At 48.7% G+C, this 23,260-nt stretch overlaps 1 protein-coding gene across 4 annotated transcripts in view; it reads right to left on the bottom strand.

The window, feature by feature from the left end:
- The window catches only part of HIRA (histone cell cycle regulator), a 391,587-nt gene that overhangs the window by 211,938 nt on the left and 156,389 nt on the right, over positions 1–23,260 (bottom strand). For 2 of the 4 annotated variants that reach the window (XM_069215325.1, XM_069215322.1), the window contains one exon: positions 1,757–1,939. In XM_069215325.1, coding sequence (XP_069071426.1) covers positions 1,757–1,939 — 183 coding nt within the window. The remainder of the gene's footprint in view (positions 1–1,756; positions 1,940–23,260) is intronic. The other 2 variants (XM_069215324.1, XM_069215326.1) reach the window with 1 other exon arrangement.

Below are 23,260 nucleotides of genomic sequence, written 5' to 3'. Positions count from 1 at the left end.
CACATTGCTTATTTCCGGGTTTTGTTAGAACTAAGGTGTGGGGGCTGTCACTTGCTTTCACATCTCTATAAAACCATGACAGCTGATAGAGCCCAATCCCCGTTTCTTGCCACTGCTGCTTGGGAAAAGGAGTTGGGGGTTCCTCTGGGGGATGCACAATGGTGCAGGTCCTGTGCTCTGGTCCAGTCTGTTTCCTATAAAGCCCAGTATAAGCTACTAGATTTCAAATTCTTACACTGTACATATGTGACATCAGTGCTTCTCAACACAATGGATCCAAGTAAACCCAGTGGTTGTTGCAGATGTTCATGTGGCAACATTTCTGCACCTTGCGTGGTATTGCCCAATGGTTCACTCCTTCTGGATGTCTGTTCTGGCCCGAGTGGCTTCTGTAGTGAGGATTACGATAGCAATGGACCCAAATGTTTGGTTGCTGGGGGATGTTTGACGGCATAAGTGTAAAAACAAATTGAGTTTACGTTCCTGCATCCGCTGTTCATGTTGGCTAAGAGAAGAGTTGCAATTACATGGCTAGGACAAGTTGGTCCCTTGTGGACGGATGAGTGAGGGATGTGAAAGAATGGGCTGTTGCAGAGGAAGTACACCTCAAAAAGTATCGCCGTATTGAGTAGGTGAAAGAAGATTTGCAAGTCGGGGATGGGGGGGCGATGTTATCTTAGTTATCTGCAAGCACCATGGATGTATGAACTAAGTCGGACAACGAGGTGAACTTTCCTCAACCCTAATATATTCAGATACCTGCGGTGCCTTGTTTGGAACTTGCTTGGGTATGATCTTTCCATAATACTGCAGGACGTGGACTGTGATGACTTACTACTCTAAGGCGACTGGTTGTGGATGGCGGATGTTTTTTTCAGTTTGAACAACAATAAAAGATGGCTATAAAAAAGGATGGCAAAGGTTCTTGCACAAGAGAGACTGGGGGGAATTACCATGTATTGAAAACACTTGTTCCTAAATGAAATGCCCATCATTGTCAGAGTGTTCTAAAGGCCAGTCAGTGCAAGGGAGGTCTGGCTTGCACCAACAGATTCTTTAGGCCATGCAGAATTAGAAAATATATAGATTCATACTTTCCACGTACTCCTGAGTTTGATATCTGTCATCAAATAAACAGCAATTCTACCACAATTTGTGATTTGCTTGAATATTACATAATTGAGTATGTGGTCTACATTACATAGGGAAACCCACATGTATTTTGGATTGTCAGACTGCAGACATTCAGGGCAACACATCTTTGGTTACCATTCCAGGCATTATGCTTGTCCATTTGAGAAATGCAACAAACTACTGAGTAAATTTGTTACAAAACATTAAAATATCTCTACATTTTTCATTATATCTTTGGTCCTCAATGAAATATTCATGCAAGATTTGCAGCAACACATAGCCTTAAATGTGATTGGGAAAAAAAAAAAAAAGTATGTATCATGTAGGAAATAGATAAAATAGGTATATGTAGTAGCACAACATAATACCACTTTTTTATAAAAAAAAAAACTCTGGCAGAGGTGTGTGCAAACATCCCAGCAGTGAAAGGGATAATAGTGAATGGATGGAAATATTTTATTGGTAACAAGTTTAAAAAACAGAATATTCTTCTGAAATTATTGAGCATGCAGAAGGTGAATTTTTCTGTCTTTTAGACTCTTGGTTTTTCAACACTGCATGTATTTTAAGGTTATATCTATTCAACACCTAAAACAACCAAAGGGCTGTTGACAGTTCTCACCTGCTTCCAGATCCATACCTGTCCATAGCAGCCGGGCTTATGTGAATGATACCAGAAGTCCCTGATGTGGCTTTAGAGCGCTCAGTGAATCGTGAGTCAAGTGCTTTCATTGGCTCAATTTTTGATGAGGATGCTAAAAGGGAAGATGGTGCGACAGGAACTGTTGCTGAGGTAGTGTTCATACTGTAAAAAAACACAAGCATGATCGAGGGGGTCACAATGAAAGTAAACACTGAGGCAGGATGACATCAAAAACACAGTGCCGAACAGATGAGATAAATTATTCCTTGTGATCAGTTCAATGCACAGACATCCCAAACACTGCGGCACTGGCAAGACGGTCTCTACCCATACCTCTTTGTTTTCCACCATGGTGGTCTCGTGGGCTTCATGCCCCCAGGTGGGCAACGGATTCACTTACCCACTATCTGCTCACCCTAGTGGTGGGCAGGAGAAGCAGAAAGTCCACCAGCCTATCATGAGAAAAAGAATGGGGTGTGGGACTTCCCACTTCCATTTCCCGGCAACCAAACGTCTATCTTCCACCCTTATGAATCGGGGTAAGACTGGAAGGCTGACGTCCAATCTTCCTACCCCAGGGCACAGAAAGTCCACTAGACACCAGAGATTGGCATCTGATAAAGAAATAGAGTGGGGACACCACGACCCTGTCTTGACTTTGGGTCTCTACCTTGGGTACCAGATAGTCTCCACTTCCCCCCACCCCAATCAGTGGGAGGTAGAACGGGGCATTTTACTCCCTCCTCTGCCAGTCAAAATGTAAATTGAGCCCAAATAAATGAAAAGGGGATGGCTGCACTATACAGGCTCTGGGCTTACGGGGGCAGAAAGGCTATCTTTGGCCATAGTGAGGTTGCCGATCAATGCCAGGCTTTCTTAGTGTGCTTTATACCCACCATGGGGGCTGAAAAACTGTCTTGGGTCTGGTGGTGGTAAGGACAGCCTGATGCCAGAACAAACTTTCTCCCCAACTGAAGGAAACTGATTATCTATATTGTGCACTAAAAAGAAGGACATCATGCAGAGTCCAGTGGATCCCCAATCGGTTTTCAGAGGCAAAGGTAGATAGTACGAACGCTCTATTTTGTGGTGGTGTGGATGAGCAGTTAGGCTTATTACACGGTAGTGCTAAGCATTTGTTGTACTCACAGAGGCAATAAATGATACACACACACTCAAATCCGAGAACAATTTAGATATATACGTTTTTAATATATATTTTAAACCCAAGAACTTTGTTTTAAGCATAAATTATTTTCACTTGCAAAAATCAACAGTGCAATTTTCAGAGATCTTCAGTGTTAACCTATGGAAGGAGAACACATTCAGCAAACAAGCTCTTTACAACCACCCACGGAACCAATATTGTAGACTTAAGGTGAGTACTCGGCAAGGGTCAGGACCACACCAACAGGTCACTCCAGGCAGCCGGGTGCATAGGTGTAGTACGGCATTGAGTGCCTAATGTATTTCAATGGGGATTGGTCTCTGTGGATTTTAGGCTGGAGGCTCTGTCTGGGGGGGGGGGGGGGGCAGTTGGAGACAACCAACACATAGGTCACAAAGATGCAATTTTGGTCCTCTTCACCAGGGACCATGGGGCAGCGGATGCAGGGGTGTCCTTTGGCATCAGGTTTCCTTGTCCAGGAGCACTCGCAGTGGGTGGGTCCTGTGGCCTGAGGCTGCAGGCGGAGTGAAATCACAGTGGACTCGAGCTCAGGGGAGCTGGGGGATGTTGTTGGCACATGGGATCCCCTTTACCCCAGGCCAGAGGCGACGGCGCAGTGGTGGCTTGAAGTGTCAGGTTTCTCATACTACAGAAGCTGCGGGAGGAGGGACTTGCGTCCAGAGGCACCAGGCGACGTGAGGGACAACAGTATGGGTGAAACCACGATAGACTCAGACTCTGTGGAGCTGCAGAACCTTGTTGGTACCAGAGGGCCACTACCACTTGGGTCGGTGACGGCGGGTGAAGGAGTAACTTCAGGTGTCAGGTCTTTGCGGTTTCAGAGGCTGCGGAGTCCTTTCTTTAGAGATGGTTGGAGAGCAGGTCTGCTGCTCAAAAGAGACCCGAGTCTTTTTCAAAGACAGGCAGTCCTCCCAGGTTTCTGGAGGTTGAGCTGCAGGATGAGCCATCTTTTGGTGCAGTCTTTCGAGGGTTGCAGATAGGCCGGAGGGGTTGGTACCAGGTTACCTCCTTCTCTTCTCCTCTTCTATGGGTGTGACTCTTCTTTGTCCTTGGTCTTCTCAGGTCATCAGGATCTGAGTTCTTGGGTTCAGGGGTGCCACCTAAATACTCAATATAGGGGTGTTTAAGTGAGTAATGGATGGCAGCCAACATTTCCATACTCCAAATTCCTCCTGTAACTTTCTCCTCCTTTACAGACCTCCACCTAACAACTCATCAATTCCCAGACACTTTTCTAGATACAGTCTCAAACCTTATAACATTATACTCAAACCTATGCATTCTTGGGGACCTAAACGTTTGGTTTGACAAACCCAATATGCCCCATCCAAAAGCTATCACCACTGGCATAGTTGCATTGAACCGACATCAGATTGTACACAATCCCACACACATCGCTGGACACATCCTAGATGTCATTTTTTGCAAAGACTGAACTAGTTACCATTAATAGCATCATGCCAATCACATGGTCAGCCACCGTTTGATAACTTTCTGACATAAAACACCACAAATCAACACACCCCATAGCAACTTACATACATGCATCTATCGGCAATGGAGCAATATTGAAGACTTAGAAACACAACTAACAGCCAACACAGATCTAGATACAATTAATTCTGTTCCAAAACTGAGTGGCTACAGGAAGCTTACGATATCCTAATATCACTCAGAAAAACTAAACAGGACAAAAGAAAACCAACATCTTGGAAAAACACAGAACTTAAAAAGATAATGCAACAAATCAGAAGGTTGCAACGGACCTGGCCTAAAACAAACTACATTCAAGACAAACTTCAGCTAAACAAACTTAACAGTATATACAAATCATCACTCAAAGAAGCTCAAAAAGGGTACTACTCAGACAGAATTCAAACGCTAAATCTGCAACCAAAGAATTTTACTAAATTCTCAATTAATTTCGAAAACCTAAATGCATGGGAAGAAGTCAACCCACTACTCAAGATTTCACAAACAAACTGTGGCAACTCATTACACAACCAAGGTAGACACATTGGACTCCAATTTAAAACAGAAGAAAACCATCAGCACCAACCCCTTTCCTAAAATCCCCTCTAAGAATAAACCAACCCAGCCTCTGCACTCCTTCAAACAAATATCACAAGGTGAATTTATGGATTTGTTCAAAGCAAGCAGGCTTTCCGGTTGCCCTTCTGGCCTTTGTCCACCCCACATCTTCAAGAACATTCTTTTATCTACTTCTGCTGGCACACCTGTAAGAAGAATCATCAATAACTAACTACAGGAACTTTTCCTGAAAACCCGAAAAGGCATACCTACGACCGTTATTAAAGAAAACAAACCTAGACCTGCAGGACCCCAACAACTACAGACCAATCACAAATGGACCTTTCCTGGGCAAACTGATAGAAAAGGCAGCATTCCCCGAGATGTCGCAATTAATTGAAGACAATTCCATACTTTCAGACTATCAAAACTGATTCCGCCCATGAAGAGGCACTGAATCGGCACTCACAGCTATCTGGGATGATCTTAAAAACAGTCGACCACATTGGAGTTGCTGCACTACTCTTGGACATCTTGGCTGCCTTTGATACTGTCGACCATGACACCCTAATTCAAAGACTCCACAAAGCCGGCATAGAAGGGACTGCTCTAGACTGGATTACACCCTCCCTACCTTCAAAACAGAACTAATATTATCTATTCTCTCCCCTTCTCGTTCAAACCCTACCTCACAAAAGCAGGGTTCCCCCAAGGATCAATCATCTCACCTACGCTTTTCAACATCTACATGATGTCATTACCAGAATTGATCAATGATTTTCAACTCACATGCTACAAATATGCAGATGGCACACTAATACTACTTAAATTGGAATGCCCCAGAGACATTGAAAACGCACAAATCTTCAGTTGCCTCAGAGCCATTGATCAGTGGATGACTTGGCGCCATCTCAAACTAAATGCTTCCAAAACGGAAGTACTCACATGTGGCGACTTAAAAAATGATGACCCACTGTGCGCCTAGCCTGACGATCTCGGACCACCTCCTCAAGTATCCAAAGAAGTTAAAAACCTTGGAATTACCTTTGAGTCCAAGTTAACAATGAATGCTTAAGTGGACAAATTAGCACAATCAAGCTTCATCACCTTGAAGACTCTGCAACGCATCTTCCCCTACTATGGATTTCCACACAAGGTGCATGCTACTGTTTCTCTTGTACTATCCAAACTGGATTATGCCAACGGCCTCTACCATCTCCTCTGCCTTTAGAGCACTACACTGGTTACCCATTGCCAGAAGATCCACCTTCAAGCTGCTTTGTTCACCCACGCAGCTATACATGGAACAGGACCGCTTTTTATCAGAAACAAAATAACCAAATACATTCAACAAAGAAACTTCCGCTCAAGATTGGCACCCAGCCTTAGACCACCATCATACAAGAAAAAGACAATAGGGGGTACATCCTTCTCTGTTCAAGCAGCCAAACTATGGAATTCATTACCGCCAAATATAAGATCCACGGATAACTATCTTGCCCTCAGAAGACTACTTTAGAGTTGGCTCTTTTCTCATCTCGACCATCTGGAGGACCCTAGATCACATTACAAAGGCGGCTAGCCCTCTGTTATCTCTGTTGATATGATATATGGAATGTATTAATTCCTGTGTAAATAAACAGTTGCTGCAGGAGTGTCTCACCTGGTGTGTTACTGTCGAAATAATAGAGATTTAAAAAAACAAAAAACAAAGGCAGCTCGGCCTTTGAAGCTTCCCGCCCAGGAATGTCCAACCTGCCTAGAGGAGGTGGCAATACCCCTACCCAGTGCAGGCTTTTGACTCTGGACCCCGAGAGTGCTGGCTCCCACCTTAGGGGGCCAGAAATGTGACTAAGGTGGCTAAACTGGTCAGGACCAATCAGTCGACACACTAGAAGCTGGAAGGTTTTCTGGGGGCACCTCTAAGGTGCCCTCTGGGTGCATGCATTGGTAATTTCAACACTGACATCACTGTTGGTTCACCAATACAAGATGTTGAATACCATCTTCGGTGTAGGAGGCTAGCTCAGTTTATGGTGAACAACTATGGTGTGGCACCTTATACTGAGTACAGGCAACCCTTAGTGATTGGGGCAGATAGAAACACCAGAGGTAAGTACAGTAAGTGTCCCCAGCAACCAGGTGCAAGGTAGTTACCCACCAAGTTGTCCCATAGACTAACACAGAGAGCAGTGGTTGGAGTTTCTGGAAGTCAGGACCCTTCCCAGTGGACCCTAAGGGAACCAGCAGGCAAGAGAATGGATGGAGAGTGCCCCCACCTCAAGCAACCAAAAGTGAGTACCTACACCAGGGGTCCCGGATGCAGAGGGGAAAAGGTACTCTCTTTGAAGACTGTGGATGTCTCAGATTGTCCAGCTGCTGTCATGACCAGTGGACCAAGCCGGTGGAACCCAGAGTTCGATACCAGACGTGGAGGACCTGCAAAGGAAGGGGACAGAGTACAGCACCGTTGGAGGTGCCCCAGTGGTGCAGGTGGCAATGCTCACCCTCCTTAAGGTGAAGTTCCTACATGTCGGTGAAAGAAGAAGTTCAGCTGTGGGCTCCAGGAGCTGCAGAAGATCCCAGGAGTCGCCTACGAGCAGTCCCTAAATGTCACTGGATTGCAGGAGGGTTAGTGACCAGCCAGGTCACCAACAAACACTGGCAAATGCAAATAGGTGCTGAAGAAGAGTTTGCAAAGTTTTGGGGACCAGGAGGGTCCAGAAGACTCTACCCAGGAGGGAGAGTCAGGGCTGGCCCTCGGCACACATGAAGGATAACAGAGGTTAATGGAGCCCTCACACGTGACCCACAGGAGCTGGACATAAAAAGTCACAAGGAGGCCTTACCAGCCCAACAAAGCAGAAGTCTAACGTTGCAGGAGTTGCAGAACAGGGGCTGATCTTCAGACTGCAGAGTACTGGAGGCCGGGGCTTCATGGAGCCTGACTATCTCCTAGAGGATGAATCAACAAGCCTTTGCAAGTGCAACAGTCGCAGTGCACTGCGGATCCAGTCCAGTGGCAGGAGCAGTGGCCCACAATCCCCAAAGTGGATAGAAGACAAGCATGACCCACAGGAGGCTACAGGCACCACCTGTGTTACAGAGTCGTCATATCTAACAGACAGGAGACCCCCACCAGCCGGATGATGTTGTCTTGAGGTGCCTGCGGATGCAGGGGAGTGACCCCTTCACTCCAAGGGAGACTCCTTTGTGCTTCCAGGCGCAAAAAGAGTCCTTGTGACCCAGAAGGATTGGTTGTCTTGGATGCTGAGGAATTCCTGCAGAAGCCAGAGAAACAATGTTGCGATGGGAGCCTTCCCACCAGAAGCAGACTTGTTTGGTTCCAAAGCAGACCAGCAGCGGATCCAGGGGCCACGAGCAGATGATGTCTTGCAGAGAACTCCTTGCAGAGTCTTGCCCGACGAATCTGAGGACCCGCCCCAGGAAGTACGTAACCCTAAAAGGGGGTTGGTCACTCTCTGCAGCTCCCCACCTATCAGAGGGGGTCAGGAACGTCAACTACTTGGCTTAATCAACCAGATGCTCCCAGGGCCCTCTGCCCGTCTTGTTTCCAAGATGGCAGAATCAAGTAGCCACCTAGCAGAGCTCTGGGCACCTCCTTAGGGGAGGAGCTGGAGAGGGGGGTGGTCACTCCCATGTCCTTGTGCAGTTTTGCGCCAGAGCAGGAGCTAGGGGGTTCCTGAACTGGTGCAAACCGGATTATGCAAGAAGGGCACTAAATGTGCCCTTCAAAGCAGTCTGGTGGCACATTGGGCGCACCCCACCCCACTGGAAATCCTTTATTCTGCTCCTCCGACCTGAGCCTGGCTCACCAGCATGTCAGAACAGCATCTGGGGTCAGCAGCAGCGCGGACAGGCAGCTGGTCCCCTGAAAGGCTGCAGAGGCAGAACTGGGGAATCCTCTAAGGAACCCCCAGAGTACATCGTACCATGCAACTAACACTGGAATCGGTGTAGCTGCATGACTATAACATGTTTTAAACCAAACAAGCCTAGGTTTGGAGAAGCCACTATGTAGTTGGACTACTTGTGCTGACCAGAGTTCTACTACATACCTTAAGATGGCTTCCCCGGACTTACAGAACACAGGAATTGAGCTGGGGTGTGCAGGGGTACCCTGCTCGTGTACACTTAGAGACAAGCACCCTGCCCTTGGGCTGAAGGGCCTACAAGAGGAGTGACCTATAGTGCAGTGGTCAGGTCTGGCAGTGAAAGGGTGCATACACCACTTCACGCAGGCTGCTATAGCAGGCCTGGAGAGACAGTTTGCATGGGTTCCCATGGGTGGCATAATACATGCTTCAGCCCAAGGGGGGGCCCTGGCGCACCAATGCCCTGCATACTTCAGTACCATCAAAAAGGGACTTACATGGGTTGGCACCAGTATACCAACTGTGGTTGTAAAAAGGGTACCAGCAAACAGATTTAGGGGAGAAAGCACAGTCACTGGGGTCCCGGTTAGCAGGATCCCAGTGAGTTACAGTCTAAACACACTGACATTAGGCAAAAAGTGGGGGTAACCATGCTAGATGTACTTTCTTATATTCAGTGATGCCATCATTTGGCTGGGTAACCCGTAGTGACCAGTGACCAGCACATGCATTTAAAGCGGCTTTCCCTAGTCACTTACTATGTCTCAGAATCAACAAAGATATAGCAGGGGCATATCTGCTGAAGCAGATAACCCCTCACATGTAATATAACGCACCCTGCTTTAGGGCTGTAAAGCCTGCTAAGGGGGTGACCTACATGTATTACATGCAGTGTTAGGGGGCATGGCACACAGATTGTGTGCCATGTCATGTTTTCACTTTTGTCTGCATGTACTGGTGAATCCAACATTGGCATCAGTTCACCAATATGTGATGTTTGATACTAAACATCCCTACCTTCAGTGAGCCATCACGTAGCGGGGGAACTCGTATTGACCAGTATCCAGCACATGTATTTAAAATGGCTGCCCTGGTCACTTACTATGCCTGAGAATCGACAAAGACATAGCAGAGGCATATCTGCATGAGCATGCAGATATGCCCTCACATGTGATATAGTGCACCCTGCCCTAGGGCTGTAAGGCCTGCTAGAGGGGTGACTTAGATATACTGCATGCAGTGTTAGGGGACATGACCCACAGGCTGAGTGCCATGTCGGGTTATCACTTTGTTTGGCACCAAGACACGCAGCCTGCAATGGTAGCCTATGGTGTTGGTGATGGGTACCTTAGGGTGGCTCAAATCGTGCTGTAGCCCAACCCTCTTTAGTACCCCAGGTCCTAGGCATCAGGGGTACCATTTACTAGGGACTTACAGAGGGTGCTAAAGGTTTTGCCAATTGGGAAAACAATTGTGAGGTTTTGGGAAAGAGATCTGGCACTCGGAACTGGTTAGGAGGAACCAAGTGCACTTTCAGTAAAAATTACATCAGATATCAGGCAAAAAGGTGTGTAATGGGGGGTAACCATGACAACAGGCTCTTTCCTACACTCACAAGTAATAAAGAAATCAGACACTAGTTTATAAACACATTTTTATATGAATTTAGACACAAAGATCATCAGAATCAGTAAGTACTTTTCCAGGTATGATTTTTTAAAGGTTTCAAAAGTTCACACAGTGCAATTGCTGGAGCTGTAATGTTATCCTGTAGGGGAAAAAACTATACTGCATTCAGTCAGCGACTTATGGGACTGTCCTCCAAGACATAAGGTGAGTACGGAGCAAAGTACAAGGCAGCACCAACAGGTCACCCCAGGCAGCACTGGGGAGTCTGGGTGCAGAGGTGATATTATACGTTGGGTGCCCCATTTAAGTCCATGGGGATCGATCCGGTCACGAAGAGACTGCAAGCTGGGACTAGGGGACCAGTCCAGGTGAACTCACACGGGGGAACAGTCCTTGAGATGCTCAGGCAAATAGGGACACCGTTGGTCTACTTCTCGTTGGGCTGTGGGGCTCGGGTGCGGTGGTGCTTTTAGGTGTTAAGTTGCGGTTAAGGTGATAATATTGGTTGGAGAAGGCCTGCAGAAAGAGGCTGCAGGCAGCGACTGGGAGTCCAGTCTTGCCAAACCCAAATGTGGGCTCAGTGTAGGAAGTTGGCTCTGTATGTGCTATTTCAAAGTAAGGAATAGCATGCACAGAGTCCAAGGGTTCCCCTTAGAGGTAAAATAGTGGTAAAAAGAGATAATACTAATGCTCTATTTTGTGGTAGTGTGGTCGAGCAGTAGGCTTATCCAAGGAGTAGTGTTAAGCATTTGTTGTACATACACATAGACAATAAATGAGGTACACACACTCAGAGACAAATCCAGCCAATAGGTTTTGTTATAGAAAAATATCTTTTCTTAGTTTATTTTAAGAACCACAGGTTCAAATTTTACATGTAATAGCTCTTTTGAAAGGTATTGCAGGTAAGTACTCTAGGAACTTTGAATCATTACTTTAGCATGTATACTTTTCACATAAAACACAATAAGCTGTTTTAAAAGTGGACACAGTGCAATTTTCACAGTTCCTGGGGGAGGTAAGTTATTGTTAGTTTTAACAGGTAAGTAAGGCACTTACAGGTTTCAGTTTTTGGTCCAAGGTAGCCCACCGTTGGGGGTTCAGAGCAACCCCAAAGTTATCACACCAGCAGCTCAGGGCCGGTCAGGTGCAAAGGTCAAAGAGGTGCCCAAAACACATAGGCTATAATGGAGAGAAGGGGGTGCCCCGGTTCCAGTCTGCCAGCAGGTAAGTACCCGCGTCTTCGGAGGGCAGACCAGGGGGGTTTTGTAGGGCACCGGGGGGGGGGGCACAAAGTAGCACAGAAAGTACACCCTCAGCAGCGCGGGGGCGGCCGGGTGCAGTGTGCAAACACGCGTCGGGTTTCCTTCAGGTTTCAATGGGAGACCAGGAGGTCTCTTCAGCGGTGCAGGCAGGCAAGGGGGGGGCTCCTCGGGGTAGCCACCACCTAGGCAAGGGAGAGGGCCTCCTGGGGGTCACTCCTGCACAAAAGTTCCGTTTCTTTAGGCGCTGGGGGCTGCGGGTGCAGGGTCTTTTCCAGCCGTCGGGAAATGGAGTCTAAGACAGTCGCGGTCAGGGGGAGCCTGGGGATTCCCTCTGCAGGCATCGCTGTGGGGGATCAGGGGGGACAACTTTGGTTACTCACAGTCGTAGAGTCGCCGGAGGGTCCTCCCTGAGCTGTTTGTTCTCCACCAGTCGAGTCAGGGTCGCCGGGTGCAGTGTTGCAAGTCTCACGCTTCTTGCGGGGAGTTGCAGGGGTCTTTAAATCTGCTCCTTGTAACAAAGTTGCAGTTCTTTTGGAGCAGTGCCGCTGTCCTCGGGAGTTTCTAGTCTTTCTTGAAGCTGGGCAGTCCTCAGAGGATTCAGAGGTCGCTGGTCCCTTGGAAAGCGTCGCTGGAGCAGGTTTCTTTGGAAGGCAGGAGACAGGCCGGTAAGTCTGGAGCCAAAGCAGTTGGTGTCTTCTGTTCTTCCTCTGCAGGGGTTTTTCAGCTCAGCAGTCCTTCTTCTTCAGGTAAGTTGCAGGAATCCCCTTTCTAGGTTCAGGGAGAGCCCTTAAATACTAAATTTAAGGGCGTGTTTAGGTCTGGGGGGTTAGTAGCCAATGGCTACTAGCCCTGAGGGTGGGTACACCCTCTTTGTGCCTCCTCCCAAGGGGAGGGGGTCACATCCCTAATGCTATTGGGGGAATCCTCCATCTGCAAGATGGAGGATTTCTAAAAGTTAGAGTCACCTCAGCTCAGGACACCTTAGGGGCTGTCCTGACTGGTCAGTGACTCCTCCTTGTTATTCTCATTATTTTCTCCGGCCTTGCCGCCAAAAGTGGGGGCCGGGGCCGGAGGGGGCGGGCAACTCCACTAGCTGGAGTGTCCTGCGGTGCTGTGACAAAGGGGTGAGCCTTTGAGGCTCACCGCCAGGTGTTACAGCTCCTGCCTGGGGGAGGTGTTAGCATCTCCACCCAGTGCAGGCTTTGTTACTGGCCTCAGAGTGACAAAGGCACTCTCCCCATGGGGCCAGCAACATGTCTCTAGTGTGGCAGGCTGCTGGAACCAGTCAGCCTACACAGATAGTCGGTTAAGTTTCAGGGGGCACCTCTAAGGTGCCCTCTGTGGTGTATTTTACAATAAAATGTACACTGGCATCAGTGTGCATTTATTGTGCTGAGAAGTTTGATACCAAACTTCCCAGTTTTCAGTGTAGCCATTATGGTGCTGTGGAGTTCGTGTAGAACAGACTCCCAGACCATATACTCTTATGGCTACCCTGCACTTACAATGTCTAAGGTCTTGTTTAGACACTGTAGGGGCACAGTGCTCATGCACTGGTACCCTCACCTATGGTATAGTGCACCCTGCCTCAGGGCTGTAAGGCCTGCTAGAGGGGTGTCTTACCTATACTGCATAGGCAGTGAGAGGCTGGCATGGCACCCTGAGGGGAGTGCCATGTCGACTTACTCATTTTGTTCTCACTAGCACACACAAGCTGGTAAGCAGTGTGTCTGTGCTGGGGGAGGGGTCTCTAGGGTGGCATAATACATGCTGCAGCCCTTAGAGACCTTCCCTGGCATCAGGGCCCTTGGTACCAGAGGTACCAGTTACAAGGGACTTATCTGGATGCCAGGGTGTGCCAATTGTGGAATCAAAAGTACAGGTTAGGGAAAGAACACTGGTGCTGGGGCCTGGTTAGCAGGCCTCAGCACACTTTCAATTCACAACATAGCATCAGCAAAGGCAAAAAGTCAGGGGGTAACCATGCCAAGGAGGCATTTCCTTACACAACACCCCCCCCAAACGAAAGAGGATGAGACTAACCTTTCCCAAGAGAGTCTTCATTGTCTAAGTGGAAGAACCTGGAAAGGCCATCTGCATTGGCATGGGCAGTCCCAGGTCTGTGTTCCACTATAAAGTCCATTCCCTGTAGGGAGATGGACCACCTCAACAGTTTTGGATTTTCACCTTTCATTTGCATCAGCCATCTGAGAGGTCTGTGGTCAGTCTGAACTAGGAAGTGAGTACCAAAGAGGTATGGTCTCAGCTTCTTCAGGGACCAAACCACAGCAAAGGCCTCCCTCTCAATGGCACTCCAACGCTGCTCCCTGGGGAGTAACCTCCTGCTAATGAAAGCAACAGGCTGGTCAAGGCCATCATCATTTGTTTGGGACAAAACTGCCCCTATCCCATGTTCAGAGGCATCTGTTTGCACAATGAATTGCTTGGAGTAATCTGGAGCTTTTAGAACTGGTGCTGTGCACATAGCTTGCTTCAGGGTGTCAAAGGCCTGTTGGCATTCTACAGTCCAGTTTACTTTCTTGGGCATTTTCTTGGAGGTGAGTTCTGTGAGGGCTGTCACAATGGATCCATATCCCTTCACAAACCTCCTATAGTACCCAGTCAAGCCAAGGAATGCCCTGACTTGAGTCTGGGTTTTTGGAGCTACCCAGTCCAGAATAGTCTGGATCTTGGGTTGGAGTGGCTGAACTTGGCCTCCACCTACAAGGTGTCCCAAGTAAACCACAGTTCCCTGCCCTATCTGGCATTTGGATGCCTTGATAGAGAGGCCTGCAGATTGCAGAGCCTTCAAAACCTTCTTCAGGTGGACCAGGTGATCCTGCCAGGTGGAGCTGAAGACAGCAATATCATCAAGATAAGCTGCACTAAAGGATTCCAGCCCAGCAAGGACTTGATTCACCAACCTTTGGAAGGTGGCAGGGGCATTCTTTAAACCAAAGGGCATAACAGTGAACTGATAATGCCCATCAGGTGTGGAGAATGCTGTCTTTTCTTTTGCTCCAGGGGCCATTTTGATTTGCCAGTACCCTGCTGTTAAGTCAAAGGTACTTAAGAATTTGGCAGCCCCTAATTTGTCTATTAGCTCATCAGCTCTAGGAATGGGATGGGCATCTGTCTTGGTGACAGAGTTGAGACCTCTGTAGTCCACACACAACCTCATCTCTCTCTTTCCTTCTTTGGTGTGAGGTTTGGGGACTAACACCACTGGGCTAGCCCAGGGGCTGTCAGAGTACTCAATTACTCCCAATTCCAGCATCTTGTGGACTTCCACCTTGATGCTTTCCTTAACTTGGTCAGACTGTCTAAATATTTTGTTTTTGACAGGCATGCTGTCTCCTGTGTCCACATCATGGGTACACAGGTGTGTCTGACCAGGGCTTAGGGAAAAGAGTTCAGCAAACTGCTGCAGGACCTTCCTGCAGTCAGACTGCTGTTGGCTAGAGAGGGTGTCTGAGTAGATCACTCCATCTACTGAGCCATCTGTAGGGTCTGATGAGAGGAGATCAGGGAGAGGTTCACTCTCAGCTTCCTGGTCCTCATCTGTTACCATCAACAGATTTACATCAGCCCTGTCATGGAAGAGCTTAAGGCGGTTCACATGGATCACCCTCTTGGGGCTCCTGCTTGTGCCCAGGTCCACCAGGTAGGTGACCTGACTCTTCCTTTCTAGCACTGGGTAAGGGCCACTCCATTTGTCCTGGAGTGCCCTGGGAGCCACAGGCTCCAGAACCCAGACTTTCTGCCCTGGTTGAAATTCAACCAGTGCAGCCTTTTGGTCAGACCACAACTTCTGGAGTTGTTGGCTGGCCTCAAGGTTTTTACTTGCCTTTTCCATGTACTCTGCCATCCTTGAGCGAAGGCCAAGTACATAGTCTACTATGTCTTGTTTAGGCTCATGAAGAGGTCTCTCCCAGCCTTCTTTAACAAGAGCAAGTGGTCCCCTTACAGGGTGGCCAAACAGAAGTTCAAAGGGTGAGAATCCTACTCCCTTCTGAGGCACCTCTCTGTAAGCGAAAAGCAGACATGGCAGGAGGACATCCCATCTCCTTTTGAGTTTTTCTGGAAGCCCCATGATCATGCCCTTTAATGTCTTGTTGAATCTCTCAACAAGGCCATTAGTTTGTGGATGATATGGTGTAGTGAATTTGTAAGTCACTCCACACTCATTCCACATGTGTTTTAGGTATGCTGACATGAAGTTGGTACCTCTGTCAGACACCACCTCCTTAGGGAAACCCACTCTGGTAAAGATACCAATGAGGGCCTTGGCTACTGCAGGGGCAGTAGTCGACCTAAGGGGAATAGCTTCAGGATACCTAGTAGCATGATCCACTACTACTAGGATGTACATATTTCCTGAGGCTGTGGGAGGTTCTAGTGGACCAACTATGTCCACACCCACTCTTTCAAAGGGGACCCCCACCACTGGAAGTGGAATGAGGGGGGCCTTTAGGTGCCCACCTGTCTTACCACTGGATTGACAGGTGGGGCAGGAGAGGCAAAACTCCTTAACCTTCTGGGACATATTGGGCCAGTAGAAGTGGTTGACTAACCTCTCCCACGTCTTGGTTTGTCCCAAATGCCCAGCAAGGGGAATATCATGGGCTAAGGTCAGAATAAACTCTCTGAAACACTCTCCTAGTGGCACCAGGTTTGGGATCTCTTGCCTCAGTGTACAGGAGTCCATCTTCCCAATAGACCCTATGTGTTCCATTTTTCTTGCCTTTGGACTCTTCAGCAGCTTGCTGCCTAAGGCCTTCAAGAGAGGGACAGGTTTCTTGTCCCTTACACAACTCTTCCCTTGAGGGTCCCCCTGGGCCCAAGAGCTCAACCTGATAAGGTTCCAGCTCCATAGGCTCAGTTCCCTCAGAGGGCAGAACTTCTTCCTGAGAAGAGAGGTTCTCTTTTTGGTGTTGTGTTGCAGCTGGTTTCCCAGCTGACTTTCCTTTTCTCTTGGTAGGCTGGGCCATTTTTCCAGACTCCAGCTCTACTTTTTCACCCTGTGCCTTGCACTGTGCCCTAGTCTTGACACACACCAGTTCAGGGATACCCAGCATGGCTGCATGGGTTTTCAGTTCTACCTCAGCCCATGCTGAGGACTCCAGGTCATTTCCAAGCAAACAGTCTACTGGGATATTTGAGGAGACCACCACCTGTTTCAGGCCTTTGACCCCTCCCCACTCTAAAGTTACCATAGCCATGGGATGTATTTTAGTCTGATTGTCAGCGTTGGTGACTGGATAAGTTTGTCCAGCCAGGTATTGGCCAGGGGAAACCAGTTTCTCTGTCACCATGGTGACACTGGCACCTGTATCCCTCAGGCCCTCTACACTTGTCCCATTAATTAAGAGCTGCTGCCTGTATTTTTGCATGTTAGGTGGCCAGGCAGCCAGTGTGGCTAAATCCACCCCACCCTCAGAGACTAATGTAGCTTCAGTGTGACACCTGATTTGCTCTGGGCACACTGTTGATCCCACTTGGAGACTGGCCATTCCAGTTTTAGCTGGATGGGAGTTAGAAGTGGTATCTTTCTTGGGACAGGCCTTGTCTCCAGTTTGGTGTCCAGACTGACTACAGTTACGACACCAGGCCTTTTTGGGATCAAAGTTTTTACCCTTGTACCCAGAATTGTTTTGTGAAGAGGCTCTGGGCCCACCCTCCTGTGCAGGTTTTTGGGGGCCTGTAGAAGACTCTTTACTATCTTTGTTTTTGGCTGTCTCACCACCTTTCCCCTGGGGAGGTTTTGTGACCCCTTTCTTTTGGTCACCCCCTGTGGAAGTTTTGGACACCCTAGTCTTGACCCAATGGTCCGCCTTCTTTCCCAATTCTTGGGGAGAAATTGGTCCTAGGTCCACCAGATGCTGATGCAGTTTATCATTGAAACAATTACTTAATAGGTGTTCTTTCACAAATAAATTGTACAGCCCATCATAATCATTTACACCATTGCCTTGAATCCAACCATCTAGTGTTTTTACTGAGTAGTCTACAAAGTCAACCCAGGTCTGGCTCGAGGATTTTTGAGCCCCCCTGAATCTAATCCTATACTCCTCAGTGAAGAATCCAAAGCCCTCAATCAGGGTACCCTTCATGAGGTCATAAGATTCTGCATCTTTTTTAGAGAGTGTGAGGAGTCTATCCCTACACTTTCCTGTGAACATTTCCCAAAGGAGGGCACCCCAGTGAGATTTGTTCACTTTTCTGGTTTCACAAGCCCTCTCAAAAGCTGTGAACCATTTGGTGATGTCATCACCATCTTCATATTTTGTTACAATCCCTTTGGGGATTTTCAACATGTCAGGAGAATCTCTGACCCTATTTATGTTGCTGCCACCATTGATGGGTCCTAGGCCCATCTCTTGTCTTTCCCTTTCTATGGCTAGGATCTGTTTTTCCAAAGCCAATCTTTTGGCCATCCTGGCTAACTGGATGTCCTCTTCACTGGAGTTATCAGTGATTTCAGAGAGGCTGGACCCTCCTGTGAGGGAGCCAGCATCTCTGACTATTATTTTTGGAGTCAGGACTTGAGAAGCCCTGTTCTCCCTAGATAGGACTGGTGGAGGGGATTCTTCCTCCAGTTCACTATCATCCTCCTCTGTGTTATCCACAGAGGGGTTGGCTCTATCATACTCTGCCAACAGCTCCTGGAGCTGTACTTTGGTAGGTCTGGAGCCCATTGTTATTTTTCTTATGTTACAGAGTGACCTTAGCTCTTTCATCTGGAGATGGAGGTAAGGTGTGGTGTCGAGTTCCACCACATTCATCTCTGTACTAGACATTATTCTTCTAACAGTTGGAATGCTTTTAAGAATCTAAAACTAGTTCTAGAATCTAATTCAAACTTTTACAAACTTTTAAACTCTAAAAGAAATGCTAACAGGGACTAACACAAGGCCCTAGCAGGACTTTAAAGAATTTTGAAAACTTTTCAAATTGCAAAAATCAATTTCTAATGACAATTTTGGAATTTGTCGTGTGATCAGGTATTGGCTGAGTAGTCCAGCAAATGCAAAGTCTTGTATCCCACCGCTGATCCACCAAGGTAGGAAGTTGGCTCTGTATGTGCTATTTCAAAGTAAGGAATAGCATGCACAGAGTCCAAGGGTTCCCCTTAGAGGTAAAATAGTGGTAAAAAGAGATAATACTAATGCTCTATTTTGTGGTAGTGTGGTCGAGCAGTAGGCTTATCCAAGGAGTAGTGTTAAGCATTTGTTGTACATACACATAGACAATAAATGAGGTACACACACTCAGAGACAAATCCAGCCAATAGGTTTTGTTATAGAAAAATATCTTTTCTTAGTTTATTTTAAGAACCACAGGTTCAAATTTTACATGTAATAGCTCTTTTGAAAGGTATTGCAGGTAAGTACTCTAGGAACTTTGAATCATTACTTTAGCATGTATACTTTTCACATAAAACACAATAAGCTGTTTTAAAAGTGGACACAGTGCAATTTTCACAGTTCCTGGGGGAGGTAAGTTATTGTTAGTTTCATCAGGTAAGTAAGGCACTTACAGGTTTCAGTTTTTGGTCCAAGGTAGCCCACCGTTGGGGGTTCAGAGCAACCCCAAAGTTATCACACCAGCAGCTCAGGGCCGGTCAGGTGCAAAGGTCAAAGAGGTGCCCAAAACACATAGGCTATAATGGAGAGAAGGGGGTGCCCCGGTTCCAGTCTGCCAGCAGGTAAGTACCCGCGTCTTCGGAGGGCAGACCAGGGGGGTTTTGTAGGGCACCGGGGGGGGGGGGCACAAAGTAGCACAGAAAGTACACCCTCAGCAGCGCGGGGGCGGCCGGGTGCAGTGTGCAAACACGCGTCGGGTTTCCTTCAGGTTTCAATGGGAGACCAGGAGGTCTCTTCAGCGGTGCAGGCAGGCAAGGGGGGGGCTCCTCGGGGTAGCCACCACCTAGGCAAGGGAGAGGGCCTCCTGGGGGTCACTCCTGCACAAAAGTTCCGTTTCTTTAGGCGCTGGGGGCTGCGGGTGCAGGGTCTTTTCCAGCCGTCGGGAAATGGAGTCTAAGACAGTCGCGGTCAGGGGGAGCCTGGGGATTCCCTCTGCAGGCGTCGCTGTGGGGGATCAGGGGGGACAACTTTGGTTACTCACAGTCGTAGAGTCGCCAGAGGGTCCTCCCTGAGCTGTTTGTTCTCCACCAGTCGAGTCGGGGTCGCCGGGTGCAGTGTTGCAAGTCTCACGCTTCTTGCGGGGAGTTGCAGGGGTCTTTAAATCTGCTCCTTGTAACAAAGTTGCAGTTCTTTTAGAGTAGTGCCGCTGTCCTCGGGAGTTTCTAGTCTTTCTTGAAGCTGGGCAGTCCTCAGAGGATTCAGAGGTCGCTGGTCCCTTGGAAAGCGTCGCTGGAGCAGGTTTCTTTGGAAGGCAGGAGACAGGCCGGTAAGTCTGGAGCCAAAGCAGTTGGTGTCTTCTGTTCTTCCTCTGCAGGGGTTTTTCAGCTCAGCAGTCCTTCTTCTTCAGGTAAGTTGCAGGAATCCCCTTTCTAGGTTCAGGGAGAGCCCTTAAATACTAAATTTAAGGGCGTGTTTAGGTCTGGGGGGTTAGTAGCCAATGGCTACTAGCCCTGAGGGTGGGTACACCCTCTTTGTGCCTCCTCCCAAGGGGAGGGGGTCACATCCCTAATCCTATTGGGGGAATCCTCCATCTGCAAGATGGAGGATTTCTAAAAGTTAGAGTCACCTCAGCTCAGGACACCTTAGGGGCTGTCCTGACTGGTCAGTGACTCCTCCTTGTTATTCTCATTATTTTCTCCGGCCTTGCCGCCAAAAGTGGGGGCCGGGGCCGGAGGGGGCGGGCAACTCCACTAGCTGGAGTGTCCTGCGGTGCTGTGACAAAGGGGTGAGCCTTTGAGGCTCACCGCCAGGTGTTACAGCTCCTGCCTGGGGGAGGTGTTAGCATCTCCACCCAGTGCAGGCTTTGTTACTGGCCTCAGAGTGACAAAGGCACTCTCCCCATGGGGCCAGCAACATGTCTCTAGTGTGGCAGGCTGCTGGAACCAGTCAGCCTACACAGATAGTCGGTTAAGTTTCAGGGGGCACCTCTAAGGTGCCCTCTGTGGTGTATTTTACAATAAAATGTACACTGGCATCAGTGTGCATTTATTGTGCTGAGAAGTTTGATACCAAACTTCCCAGTTGTAAGGAAATGCCTCCTTGGCATGGTTGCCCCCTGACTTTTTGCCTTTGCTGATGCTATGTTTACAATTGAAAGTGTGCTGAGGCCTGCTAACCAGGCCCCAGCACCAGTGTTCTTTCCCTAACCTGTACTTTTGTATCCACAATTGGCAGACCCTGGCATCCAGATAAGTCCCTTGTAACTGGTACTTCTAGTACCAAGGGCCCTGATGCCAAGGAAGGTCTCTAAGGGCTGCAGCATGTCTTATGCCACCCTGGAGACCTCTCACTCAGCACAGACACACTGCTTACCAGCTTGTGTGTGCTAGTGAGAACAAAACGAGTAAGTCGACATGGCACTCCCCTCAGGGTGCCATGCCAGCCTCTCACTGCCTATGCAGTATAGGTAAGACACCCCTCTAGCAGGCCTTACAGCCCTAAGGCAGGGTGCACTATACCATAGGTGAGGGTACCAGTGCATGAGCATGGTACCCCTACAGTGTCTAAACAAAACCTTAGACATTGTAAGTGCAGGGTAGCCATAAGAGTATATGGTCTGGGAGTCTGTCAAACACGAACTCCACAGCACCATAATGGCTACACTGAAAACTGGGAAGTTTGGTATCAAACTTCTCAGCACAATAAATGCACACTGATGCCAGTGTACATTTTATTGTAAAATACACCACAGAGGGCACCTTAGAGGTGCCCCCTGAAACCTATCCGACTATCTGTGTAGGCTGACTGGTTCCAGCAGCCTGCCACACTAGAGACATGTTGCTGGCCCCATGGGGAGAGTGCCTTTGTCACTCTGAGGCCAGTAACAAAGCCTGCACTGGGTGGAGATGCTAACACCTCCCCCAGGCAGGAGCTGTAACACCTGGCGGTGAGCCTCAAAGGCTCACCCCTTTGTCACAGCCCAGCAGGGCACTCCAGCTTAGTGGAGTTGCCCGCCCCCTCCGGCCACAGCCCCCACTTTTGGCGGCAAGGCTGGAGGGAACAAAGAAAGCAACAAGGAGGAGTCACTGGCCAGTCAGGACAGCCCCTAAGGTGTCCTGAGCTGAAGTGACTCTAACTTTTAGAAATCCTCCATCTTGCAGATGGAGGATTCCCCCAATAGGGTTAGGATTGTGACCCCCTCCCCTTGGGAGGAGGCACAAAGAGGGTGTACCCACCCTCAGGGCTAGTAGCCATTGGCTACTAACCCCCCAGACCTAAACACGCCCTTAAATTTAGTATTTAAGGGCTACCCTGAACCCTAGAAAATTAGATTCCTGCAACTACAAGAAGAAGGACTGCCTAGCTGAAAAACCCCTGCAGAGGAAGACCAGAAGACGACAACTGCCTTGGCTCCAGAAACTCACCGGCCTGTCTCCTGCCTTCCAAAGATCCTGCTCCAGCGACGCCTTCCAAAGGGACCAGCGACCTCGACATCCTCTGAGGACTGCCCCTGCTTCGAAAAGACAAGAAACTCCCGAGGACAGCGGACCTGCTCCAAGAAAAGCTGCAACTTTGTTTCCAGCAGCTTTAAAGAACCCTGCAAGCTCCCCGCAAGAAGCGTGAGACTTGCAACACTGCACCCGGCGACCCCGACTCGGCTGGTGGCGATCCAACACCTCAGGAGGGACCCCAGGACTACTCTAAGACTGTGAGTACAAAAACCTGTCCCCCCTGAGCCCCCACAGCGCCGCCTGCAGAGGGAATCCCGAGGCTTCCCCTGACCGCGACTCTTTGAATCCTAAGTCCCGACACCTGGGAGAGACCCTGCACCCGCAGCCCCCAGGACCGGAAGGACCGGACTTTCACTGGAGGAGTGACCCCCAGGAGTCCCTCTCCCTTGACCAAGTGGAGGTTTCCCCGAGGAACCCCCCCCTTGCCTGCCTGCAGCGCTGAAGAGATCCCTAGATCTCCCATTGACTTCCATTACAAACCCGACGCTTGTTTCTACACTGCACCCGGCCGCCCCCGCGCTGCTGAGGGTGAAATTTCTGTGTGGGCTTGTGTCCCCCCCGGTGCCCTACAAAACCCCCCTGGTCTGCCCTCCGAAGACGCGGGTACTTACCTGCAAGCAGACCGGAACCGGGGCACCCCCTTCTCTCCATTCTAGCCTATGTGTTTTGGGCACCACTTTGAACTCTGCACCTGACCGGCCCTGAGCTGCTGGTGTGGTGACTTTGGGGTTGCTCTGAACCCCCAACGGTGGGCTACCTTGGACCAAGAACTGAACCCTGTAAGTGTCTTACTTACCTGGTAAAACTAACAAATACTTACCTCCCCTAGGAACTGTGAAAATTGCACTAAGTGTCCACTTTTAAAACAGCTATTTG

Source organism: Pleurodeles waltl, chromosome 11 (genome assembly GCF_031143425.1).
Source record: "Pleurodeles waltl isolate 20211129_DDA chromosome 11, aPleWal1.hap1.20221129, whole genome shotgun sequence".
Lineage (NCBI taxonomy): Eukaryota > Metazoa > Chordata > Amphibia > Caudata > Salamandridae > Pleurodeles > Pleurodeles waltl.
This window is presented reverse-complemented; position numbering and strand designations above follow the sequence as displayed.